The following is a 12,479-nucleotide window of genomic DNA, read 5'->3' on the forward strand; positions in this document are numbered from 1 at the left end:
TGGTCTATAGTGGGAAGTATAGCTAAAGCACTTTACACGCCTGCGTGAAAATGGCCTTGCGAAATTCTACGAAATGAAATTTCAAACACCAGCTCCTGTACTCTCCGATTGTTTCCTGTAGCTGAGTAAGATGAAAATGGGTGCACATCAGTTGTCCTAGTAGGAGTGCTCAGATCCTTCCTGACACTTCTAACCCTCTACCAGTTAGTATTCTATGAAGCAACTTCAGGGTTTTGTTTTACTTGGCTTCTACGGCTCTAATGCTGAAGACAGCACACATACATTAAAATGCTGGTATTCAGGACAAAAAGAGGTGTGAAGCGGTGGGGAAAGGAAATACATGTGCCCCAAATGGTTGTGGACATTTGTTTTATATTGACTCAAATTTGGGGATGGGTTTTGCCAGAAACATGCAATGCTTGTGTAATAAAAACATTAAATGTAGCTACTTCTTAAAAGTCATGGGGAAAATCAGGACAATTCCCAAGAAGAGACAACTTGCCATGTCTAATGGCTTTACAGAGCGATAACAATGGGGGGGGGGACAAAGGACATCTGGCCACCCACAGCGGCACAGGACATTTGTTCCCATTCCCTCTCTCTCTCTCTCTCTCTCTCTCTCTCTCTCTCTCTCTCTCTCTCTCTCTCTCTCTCTCTCTCTCTCTCTCTCTCTGTGTGTGTGTGTGTGTGTGTGTGCACATGCCTGGAGGAGTGGGGCACTTGCTGAAAGGGTGAGGTCTCATCACTATGACAAGATCCCAGTCCCCAAAGCCTGTACAACCTGTACCTCTTTCTCTCTGACAATGACTATGGCAGACACTTCAGTGGAGAGGGCCTGGTTTCGACTTCTGAATGCACGTGGTGAGAAAGCAGTGCTCTTCTGAGTGGGCTCTGGAGGAGGAGACCAGCAGAAAGCTCGGGGTTTGACCAGGTCAAATGTAGATCTACATAGAGTAACTATAAAGCACAGAGCAGCAACGTCCTAGAAACCATTACCCACCCTCGATAACTATCCATTTGTGACGTCATGCTTCATACACCCGCCCACGTTTCAGGCGCATGGGTATTTTGAAGTCAATTTGAGATTCATTCACATTTCCTGTGTATTCTGGAAAGAGAAGGACAGTGAAATCCACAGGGATTCTTTTGCCATAAGCAATCAACCTCCCATGGCCCGGTGGCGTTAAACTGAGCGGTGACACCGTCCTTGGCTCACCTCTCCCCTGAGTAATCTCTGAACAAGACCCACCACTGCCTTTTGCTGCTTGGGCTTATGCTGCTCTTCACCGGACAGCTTCCCACAGTCGGTGCCTGGCTGAAGGCATCACAGTGTTATTCTTCTTCCTCTTGACCCAGGCCTAGTCTCCCTAAATCTGGTAGCAGAGCGAAGTCCTTCCTTGGGTCTGAGGTAACAATATCAGGAGGAACAAAATGCCTCCTTCCCTGTTCGTCTGTAGTGGTGGGGCTGGGACCCCGTGAGCCTGTCCCACCCCAGTTCTGTTCACCACAGGTTTGTACCTCAGTCACTCCTGCCCGGACACTACTGCCAACAGCCTCCAGACAGTCCTCTACAATCTCTTCCTCAGCTTGGAGAGTTACTGTGGTCTCAGAGAGAAACATGGGTTGGAAAAAGTCAATAAGGAAGGCAGGGAAATGGGGGAGGAGGGATGGGGAGGGAAAAGGGGATGGGGGAGAGGGAAGGGGAGGAAGAGGGGGAGGAGAGGAGGAAAGGAAGGGGAGGGGGACAAGAGAGAGGGAAAGGGAGGGAGAGGGTAAGAGGAGAGAAGAAGGAGAGGTGGAGAGGAAAGGGGAAGGAGAGGGGGAAAGGGAGGGAGAGAGGGAGGGGAGGGAGATAGAGAAGGGATGGGGTGAGGGGAAGAGGGAGGGGAGGGGGACAGGGGGAGAGGGAAGGGGAGGGAGAGGGGAAAGGGAAAGGGGAGGGAGAGGCAGGGAGAGGGAGAGAGAGAGGCAGAAAAGGCAATAAAATTGCAAGGACAAAGGTCTGGGGCCTTTGCAAATGTGAGAGTGTTGCTAAATTGTCCTCTGAAGAAGGTTAAACTGCCTTTTATCTCCAGTCAGTGTGCTGGTGGCCAAGTCTCCGAGCTCTGCCTAGCTGACAGGTGAAACTCTTCCCCTGTTTTGTAACTATCTGTAAGAGATGCGCTGCTCATGCCCACTACCTGCCACTGATTTGTGTCCATTCTGTTGTGAAAGTCCATTTGCCTACTGGTTTCTTACCTTATATGAGGGGGGAGGGGGTAATAGCAATCAGAATGCACTACCTTCATGCTTGGAGTTGTCAAAGAACAAATTTAATAAAAGCTTTAAATAGTACACACACACACACACACACACACACACACACGAATGTCTGGTTAGGAAATGGGTTGTGTCTGTGCCATAAGTATAGAGAGAATGAATGTGAGTGCACCGCAGACTGACCTTGAACGCAGTATGTAGTCTAGGATGACCTTGAACTTCTTATTGCCCCTGCCTCTATCTCTGAGTGCTGAAATCAAAGGTTTACACCACCACATCCGTTGTATGAGGTGCTGGAAATCCTACCCAGTTTTGTGGGCATTGTGAGTGAGGGCATATATGTATGTATGTATATGTATGTATGTATATATATGTTGTATATATGTGTATATATATTGCATATATGTATATATATATCTTTTTGTTGCAGGTATTGTTGACTGATTATTATCTTTGACTTTCATCAGGATATTATTTTCTTTATTGCTGCAACAACCAATCAGCAAATGGTTCCTTCAGTCTCTGGGGTTTTGGATATTGAAAGGCCTAATCTATTCCAAAACTGTAAAAAGAAAAAAAAAATTCTATGTGAATTCATGGTTTACAATTCCCCTTCCTCTCTTCCTCTTTCTCAAGGAAATACTGGTCCACTTTGATGTACAGATGAAGCTTTTGTTTCCTTCCAGATGCTACCCTGCAGCTGTATCCTTTCCCTGGTGGTCTGAGGTCCCCTTGCACTATGTACTGAATGCATCTGGGCCTGCTCTGGATTCCGTTTCTCCCCAGTGATCCAGTCTTGTTCTTGCTCAGAATCAATTCTGCGAGGCCTGCACTGTGGTGGCACTGTACACGCCACACCCCGAGGAAAGTCGTAGGAAGACGTCATGTGCAGTCTTGCCCGCACGGTTCTGTTACTGTCGCAGCCTCCATGGCTTCGAGCGGCATCCAGTGTTGCTCAGTTATGGGGTGTTCTGTTCGGAAGCAGAGCGCAATGACAAAGACCAGGCCAGGCTGCAGGGACATACTGTTACCTCTGACTCACTTGGTCAAAGCCACAGAGCTGAGCCAAAACCGAGTGCTGGGGAAGTGTCCAGGAAGACACAGGACAGGGTGTGGCTAAGCTGTGGAAGTGTTTACAGCCCAAGTTTCCTACAGCTACAGAGTAGGTATGCAGGGGAAAAGGCTTCATGGAAAAGTCTGGTCCTTGTCTGATGCTAAGGGTAGCAAGGAGCTGGTCGTTTAGATATGAAAATTCCAATTTGGAAAATGTAATTTCAAATAAAAAGTACAGAGAGAGTTAGAGAACATTACATCCGTGTCTCCAATAATGGAGAGATTAATGTTTTGCAGATTTGCCAGTTTATTTTTTTCAGAAACAAAATATTTTAGAGCTGACATAGCCGTGACTCTCCACATGCTTCGCTCCTCTCCAGTCTGTGCTGCGTGTTTTTTCGTCATAACTATACTCGCAATATGCACGAAGGACTATGCTTTTTGTTCGGGAAATTTAAGGAAAGGAAGAATTATACGGTACATAATTCTAGAAGTGCCTTTTCATTCAATAGTGTATTTAGGATATACATATACATACACACATACACATACACATACACACACACATACACATACACATACACATACACATACACATACACATACACATACATATACATATACATATACATATACGTGTACACACACACACACACACACACATATGGTCTTTATTTAAGCTCTTATACTCCATTGAATGACCTGTACGATCGTGGTTCAACTATAATTTCCTCTACTGATAGAGTCCTTAGGTGTTAATTTCCACAGTTATAAGCCTTTAAAATCACATGCTCAAAAGAAACAAGCGCATAATTGACCAAACTGTCAATATTATCTATAAATCCTATACAGATGAAATCTAATTGGATGGTTAAAAACCCGCCACACCTAAGGTATCTGCTGTTATAAGTGTGAGTCCTCCAATGTTAACTTGTCAACTCCTTCCTGAAACATGCATGGTCCTCAGAAAGAAAGGTCTCCAGCAGCGGTAACAACTCTATCACCATTCACTCCCCAGCCCCAGAAGACATCAATCTGCACCCTGATTTATCATCCCTGTTAATATGCAGTCGGTATTTCTGACTGCATCGGCTGCCTCTCCAGATCAAAGGCTTTGGCAGAGGTCCCTGTGCAATCAGAATGTTACAGTTTAACTGAACACATTTTGTTTTCCATGTCTGAAGCTCCATCTCAGAGAAACACGGGGTTCTGGAGCTCCATTGCCAGAGAAGATTGCCTTGGTCGTGGATCGAGTGTACAAAAGGAAGCAATTCTAACTAGAGGAAGGAACAGGAAGCCAAATTCACATGTTTCCCACAATCCTGATGTCAGCTGCTCTGATTTCCACTGGTAAGTCAGAAAGAAGTACAACGTTAGAATGCCTACTAACATAAGAATTATACATCCAATTCACCCCCGATTTCAGGCGTAGACGTAAAAGTCAATCATAGCAGAATGTGACATGGAATTTGGTATTAATAATTAAAGCTGGACTAGGTGGGAATGGTGTAGCAGGAAGAGCAGTTGAATTTCTCCACCGTCCCTTCCTGATGCTCTGATGCCCAGTCAGGAAATGTAAACTCGGTGCAGGGAGACTTTCAGACAAGCCTTCGATCCTGGCCTGGAACTTAATCAGAAACATGCACCACCCCCGCCCCCAGCCTTCTCCCCAAACCCTAGAAGATGAAAAGTCTCAAGTAAGACTTGGATGTGGGAGGGTCCTGATGCAAAGGCCAGCTTGGGTTGAGGGGAAAGTCTTCTTGGCTCTCACAGCAGACACAACAGGTTAATAAACTGCCCACTAGATTCCTCAGTTGCCAAGGATAATGCTGACTCTACTCAGCTGTAGCCTGATCACAGCGTTCATTTGAAGCTTAGCTCCACATTAGAAGGCTTTGAGACTCACATGTGAAGTTAGCGTAATGAAGCTACTTGATATTCTGTAGCTTTTCTTCACAGCATATCATATTAGTGAAGAGCAAAATGACTTTTAAGAAAACCAACCACTAAATTAGCAGGCTCTTGCTTTTGCTTTTATATGGGTGGCTAAAATTGTTAACTGTACTCCTGTGAATATTAATACTGAGAATCAGGGAATTCAATCCAACTGATATTACTTAAGATATTAAAGGGGCAAGCTGCACTTAAAGTTTGCACAAAATAGGGTGAGACAGCACCTCTGACCAGGCTTACTCTTCAGAGCCTTCACACAATCATCTCTGCTCCCTTCCCAGCATACCTCTGGGTCTCAGTTCAGGCTAACTGTGGTTTGTCACTTTTGATCACGTCTCAAAAATCCACTTCATTGCTTGCAAATATGAGATTTAGCTCATGCCGAGTAAAGTTGGCGACCTCGGAGTATGCCTCGTTTGTGAGTCAAACATTTGCTTGGATGCTACTCTCAGACCTGATTATACAACAACCTTGCAATGTCACCACACAGCTTCCTGAGGTTTGTTTGCTTTTTAAGTGGTGCTCTTTACTTTTGCTTAGCCATAGTAGACCGCAGGTCTGGTAACAAGCAAAGCTGAAAAGCACATTTGTACCTGGTATTCATGAATGATTTCAAGCAACAACATAGTAGAGGTTTGTGCTTATAAATGAGCATTTTATATGCCACAGACTTACATAGCCAGGGGACTATGTTTTATATCCGAGTCAGCTATCCACAGGAGAAACGAACCAAATGAGGGGGGATTAGACCCCAGTGTCCTGGGGAGACGCACAGGACAGACACAGGCTGTGGGTGCCCATGCCTCTCACATTTCTCCTCTGCAGCCCTGGCAGGACCATGGGCTAACATATGTGCCAGCAAATCTTCCAACGAGATCCGGACATGTGACAGCTATGGCTGTGGACAGTTCTCTGCTCAAAGGTATGAGGGATCACCAACAGCTGCCGACTCGTTGGTTCCTCTCTTTTCGCATTGTCTGGGCCCACAGTGACCTCCCTCTGATGGACTGGAAGCCGGTGCTGTGTGCAGCAACGACTGTATTCGGAGCAACTTCCAAAAGTCTGCTTCAAGCATGGGGTTTGCACTGGAGATGGAGCCGGAGAGAAGGGAAAGGAATCAAAACAATGTTGCTGTTGTTACTGCTGTTGTTATTGTTGTTGCTGTTGTTATTGTTGTTGCTGTTGTTATTGTTGTTGCTGTTGTTATTGTTGTTGCTGTTGTTGTTATTGCTGTCGATGTTGTTATTGTTGTTGCTATTGTTGTTGTTATTGCTGTCGATGTTGTTACTGTTGTTGCTGTTGTTATTGTTGTTGCTGTTGATGTTGTTATTGCTGTCGCTGTTGTTATTGTTGTTGCTGTTGTTATTGTTGTTGCTGTTGTTATTGTTGTTGCTGTTGTTATTGTTGTTGCTGTTGTTATTGTTGTTGCTGTTGTTGTTGTTATTGCTGTTGATGTTGTTACTGTTGTTGTTATTATTGTTGTTAATATTGTTATTGTTGTTAGAGTTGTTCCTTCTCAAATTCTCCACCTGTGTCGTACCTGGCTTTCCTGTATGAAAAACAAAACTATCTGATTGCATTTTATAGAGAAGGAATTTGAACTGGTTCATCATCCAGCAGACTTGGAGATAGTAAAGGCTACATTCAAATGCAGCCTTTTGGATTCTTTCTGCATTCAGCATACTGTTACTGACCAAGGTCTTGGAATTTGAACATTAGAGGCTGATCCTTGACCATTAGAGGCAGGCAAGAATATGTTAATCCCTTTCAGATGAGGGTCACACTTCTGGGGTTCCAATAACATGTGCACCGAGCACAAAGCAGACACCTGTCTAACTACATTACTGATCTCCACCCTAATCAGAGTAGGGATCTCACATGGTACTGCTTACACAGATGTGGCAAACAGAAAGAAGGACCTCAGACTTGCCTGAATGTACACTCAAAAGTGACTTCTAGGCTCTTCCTATGGACACTGATCAATGTGGCCTTATACACAAGTCTAAAGATCCCATCCTTGTGAATCTGATGGTTCAGTGGTGCCCACTAAAAAAAGGGAAGGATCCTGGGAAGACAGGCAGTAAGAACTGCTTCGTCGGAGAAACACATTCAATCACTACATGGAATGATTTAGTTTGTACGTCATGCAATTTGACAAGCCTGAGAGGGATCCCTCGCTGTGATAGAAAAGTAGTTACACCAAATGAAGTTTATAAGTACTTTTGTTATGAGAAAAAAAAAAGACCTAGGAAACACATTATATATGTTATACAATAGGTTCCTTAAAACAGTAACTTTTTAAAACTGGTTTTGAGAGAAGTGTGTGCCTCAGTGTCCAGCACTTTTCTACTGCCACCAGGCCCTGGGTTTGATTCCCGGCACTGAAAAATAAAAGGCCTTGAAGGAGTAAAGACTCAAAAAGATATATTTGTATACTTTGTTTTCAAAATACCACATAAAATGATATTTTTATATGCCTTAGACATTATCATCATCATCTAAGGCTTATTGTAAATCAAATGTGAATTTAAATTATTTGATCTTCACAATATGATCATTAGTACATGTGGACAGAGAGGTTAAAACTGGGCTAAACTGAGTAAAAAATATCCTGGGCACCGCGATATCTTCTGGCTGCTTCAAGTTTCGATGCCCAAGGCTGTGAGCTGTGTACTAAGATCACAGTCCCGGGACACATTTCCTGGGACACGCCCTCTGATGCTGCTGATTTGTATCCCAGAACCCAAAGGCATCATCACCCAGGTGTGGACGTCCTGTGTTCAGATGGATCTGCAGTTTATGCACCATTCACCGGGAAGATAGTGGGCCAGGAGAAACCCTACAGAAACAAAAATGCCATCAACGATGGTGTTCGACTGTCTGGAAGAGGTAAGATCTGGGACTTGGTCTGGGTGCCGAAACTTTTTATTTAATGCAGGTTTCATACATACACATTCCATGTTTCTTCCAAGATAGTAAAGATTTAGAATATACAGGATGATCCAAGCATAACTTAAAAGGGGCCTCATGTTCCCCCTGAAGCCTGCCTATGCATAAAGATCCATAGCTGACCATGCTGTCCCCTTCTGTGGCCCAGGAACGTATGTTTAGAAGGCTGTTCGGGCAGAACTGATATCCACAGCAGTGACCATAACAGACGCAGACTTCCATTTACCAGAACCCCACAGTTCACTAACATCCCCACTTCTGCAGCACTAGGGTGCAAACTATTTCCCAATGCCTCTGTTTGGTAAGGCTGGTCCCCAGAGGCTGCACTGGCTTTTGCATTTGAGATTCTATTGAGATCTGATACGTGAGCAAAACTGTCTACTTGCAAGAGTGAAATTTCATGAGCTTTTAACATTGTGGCACCAAGGCAGAACAGGGCCAGCCTCCCAGATACCCCTTGTGCAGGCAATAGACCATGACTCTCCACAAGGACAGTCACAGACCACTAAAACAAGTTAGTCTGGCCTGTTTGGAAGGATAAGTAGAGCTAAGCAGTCTGCACTATTTCTTATGAAGTTCCTTGAATTACCTATTGCGGTTGTGAAATTTACCCCCACCCCAATCCCTGTGTTCCATGTTCATTCTTTTTGTTTAGAAATGGATAAATGCAGCTTATTAGACAACAGAGACCATTCCTGATAATGGAAGAGGGCTAGTGAGCTGAGCGTAAAATCCCCAAAGGTCCCTGTCTTAGTTAGGGTTTTATTTCTGTGAACAGACACCATGACCAAGGCAAGTCTTATAAATAAAAACATTTAATTGAGGCTGGCTTACAGGTGCAGAGGTTCAGTCCAGTATCAAGGCAGAAGCATGGCAGCATCCAGGCAGGCATGATGCAGGAGAAGCTGAGAGTTCTACATCTTCATTCAAAGAAAGCCAGGAACAGACTGAGCATCCTCAGGCAGCTAGAAGGAGTGTCTCCAAGCCCATCCCCAGAGTGACACACTTCCTCCAACAAGGCCACACCTTCTACTAGTGCCACTCCCTGGGCCAAGCATATGCAAACCATCACAGCCCCCACATTCATTCTTGTATTATCCACATTCCCCTTCATCTTCTGGCAGATACTGTAGTAACTTCCAGTTTTAGGTGAGCAGAAAAATGCTGATAGAAATTTTCTGGTGCCCATTTCAGTGCCAAGGACTGAAGCTAGTGTAGTATGCACACAGGCTCTATCACTGGGGTGTATATGCCTGGTCCCTCTTATACTCTGTGTGTGCGTGTGTGTGTGTGTGTGTGCGCGCACACCTGTGCACACATGCAAGTTCCTATGTGCAAGAGTGCATGAGTGTATGTGCATGCACACCAGTGCTTATGGAGGTAACGGAACAACCTTGCATGTTTTTCCTCTGGTGACATCTACCTTGGTTTTCTGTTTCCTTCAATTTTTGACATTTACTTATTTTTGTGCGTGTGTATTGTGCAGGTGAGGATATTCAGTAAGGTTTTAGGAGGCCATCCATCTATTCCTTTCTAGGGTCACAGGATCGGTGAGGTTTGGATGAATCTGATTGCTTTGTTATCTCTTGGCCACCTTGACCTTGGCTTTGGCTGGGAATTATCACTGCAGACACACAGTTTAATGACATTGGTTTCTGCTGCCGTTTAAGCAGCAGAAAACAGCCAGGAAATAGCTGTTCAAAGGCTTGGGATCCCTCAAAAGCTTGGTGATGAGTTGTTCCCCAGAACATTCCCCCCTTATTGTGACAAAAAAAAATGCATGCAGTTTGTCAGGCAGAAAAGGCACGGCAGTGGGAGCATAGCAGTGGGAGCACAGCAGTGGGAGCACAGTGCAGCTGCTCACATTGGATCTGCAGTCAGGAAGCAGAGATGAACGCTAGTGCTCAGCAGGCTCCTTCTCCCTTCTCAGTGATTCAGTCTGAACCCCGGGGCCCATGGTGCCACTCATATTAGGAAGAGCGTTCCTCCTTGGTTAAACCTCTGTGGAAATCCTTTGACTGTCTTCTAATGGTTCTAACTCCAGTCAGACAGACAGTAACTACTCACTTTCCCACCACCGCAGAAGTGGACATACATGTTATTACAAGTTGAAGCTGGGGAGAGATTGTTCTGTAAAATTCATTCCCCTAAAACACGAGGACTGAGTGGCACCTCCTTAACCCACATCAAAACCCCAACATGGTGCTATGCCTTTTAACGCCAGTACTTGGGAGTTCCAGGCAGTGGATCCCTGGGACTTGCTGACCAACCAGCCTAGCATAGTAGATGACCTCCAAGCCAATCACACACACACATACACACACAGAGACATACACAGACACACACACACAGAGAGATACATAGACACAGCGGGGGAGGGAGAGAGGGGGAGGGAAATGGGGAAAAAGGGGAGAGGGAGAGGGAGAGGATCGGAGAGAGAACTCTGTAGTTTTCCAAGATGGTTGTTTGAAACAAGGTATCTTATTGGCCCAACACTCAGCAAGTCGGAGAGAGAAAGAGATAACTGGGAATGGAGCAGACTTTGAAACTCCCAAAAGCCCACTCTCTGTGACACATCTCTTCAAACAAGGCCACACCTCCTGACTTTTCCCAAACAGTGCCAACTGGGACCAGGCATTCAAATATATGAGTCTACACTGACTGTTATCAGTCAAATTACCCTCGAGCCACAATAACACCTTCCTCCAGGAAGACTAGGAGGTTACTGGGTCAGCTGATTAATGCATCCATGTACTAGGGTTCATGTCCAAGTGGTCCCAGGGCATCCCACCTGCCTGTGGCTACTTCTCTGGTTCCAGATCCCACTGTGGCCAGCACACTCAGACCTCAACAGTGTGCTATGTCATACCTAGTGTGTATTTTCTGCTGCAGGAGATACGGTCATGCAGTTTTCCAAAGTGGTTGTTTAGAACAAGGTATCTTATGGCTGGGGAATGCATCAGCTGGAAGACATCTGCTTCAACCTCCCCAGGGCAGAGATTCCAAGCACAAACCATAACTGTCAGTGCCTTTGCTGATTATAGGGATAAAACCCAGTTTCCCAGACCTGCAGGGAAGTCCTGTACCAACAAATTTGTCCCTAGCCCCATGTTTTAAATGTCTGGCTCAAGGCTACAGAAACCCAAACTGATTCTTCATTTTCTTTTAGGTTTCTGTGTCAAAATTTTCTACATTAAGCCAATTAAGTATAAAGGTTCTATCAAAAAGGGAGAGAAGCTGGGCACCTTGCTGCCCCTGCAGAAAGTCTACCCTGGCATACAGTCGCATGTGCACATTGAAAACTGTGACTCCAGCGATCCCACTGCAAACCTGTAAGCAGAGACAGAGACTGGATCTCCTAAGTTCAAAGCCATCCCAGAAACCAGACCTCGTCCTGCTCCTGGAGAAATGTGCATTCTAACAGAAACCCAATCAGTGTACACGTTTAGAATTCTGATTCCAACTCATCGACACTCTGCTGGATGGGCTGCCTGCCACCTGGAGGGCCAGGGTGCTTCACGTTTTTGATTATTAAGTTCTGGTGACTGAATTAAACAAATGATTTCCCACATGTCTGGACTGTGCTGAACCAGCCCCTTCTCTGACTGAAAGTGAGCAGGAACCTGACAGGCTGCCTCTGACACTGGAATGGAGGGAGGGTTGCTCACCAGGCCTCAAACACCACACTTAGTAAACACGGGCTGACAAAACAATATGCTGTTCTTGGCGACTTTCTTAGCAATGTTCTTTTCTTGTCAGACTAGTTGGAGGACCAGCTACTCACAGGGTTAACATTTGCTGGCCTTTCTATCCACACTCGTTTGTGCCCCACAAGAGTAACAGGTTCCTAGGAACTGAATGGTGGCATCTTCCCTACAAAGGATTATTTGGGGTCTCAGCGAGGGCTGTGTTCACGTAGGAATGTCAGGGTGGGAACGTCACTACCCTTAGCTGCATGCACATGAACTGAGTCAGGCGGCCTAATCCAGCAACACCATATACATACCAAATCTCACTTCCACTCACCGCTATGGAGACAATGACCCAACGATATATTCTATATCATTCTTTCTTAATGTTGCTGACAGGAAGCGCCTGAGAGAAAAATAAAACCACACAAATGTGTAAAGGGAGAGATAAGTTCTGGCTTCAAGTTGAACAATAAGAAACGACTAAACTGGAGTAATTATCTGGAAATTTTCCTCGTGTAACTTTGCTTAAGTCCTTTAAAAGTATACAATGGCTCCATCCTAACTTGTAGATAC

General features: G+C 45.1%; 1 protein-coding gene across 1 annotated transcript; it reads left to right on the forward strand.

Annotated features, from left to right (window-relative positions):
• Nucleotides 1–4,619: 4,619 nt before the first annotated feature.
• Nucleotides 4,620–11,550, forward strand: LECT2 (leukocyte cell derived chemotaxin 2; the record flags this gene model as incomplete). Its single annotated transcript, XM_080912128.1, has 4 exons — nt 4,620–4,662; nt 6,091–6,187; nt 8,006–8,154; nt 11,384–11,550. The coding sequence occupies 4 exons, from the start codon at nt 4,620–4,622 to the stop codon at nt 11,548–11,550; spliced, it is 456 nt and encodes a 151-aa protein (XP_080768254.1).
• Between the last annotated feature and the right edge of the window lie 929 nt (nt 11,551–12,479).

This window comes from Micromys minutus (genome assembly GCF_963924665.1).
Source record: "Micromys minutus genome assembly, chromosome: 1".
Lineage (NCBI taxonomy): Eukaryota > Metazoa > Chordata > Mammalia > Rodentia > Muridae > Micromys > Micromys minutus.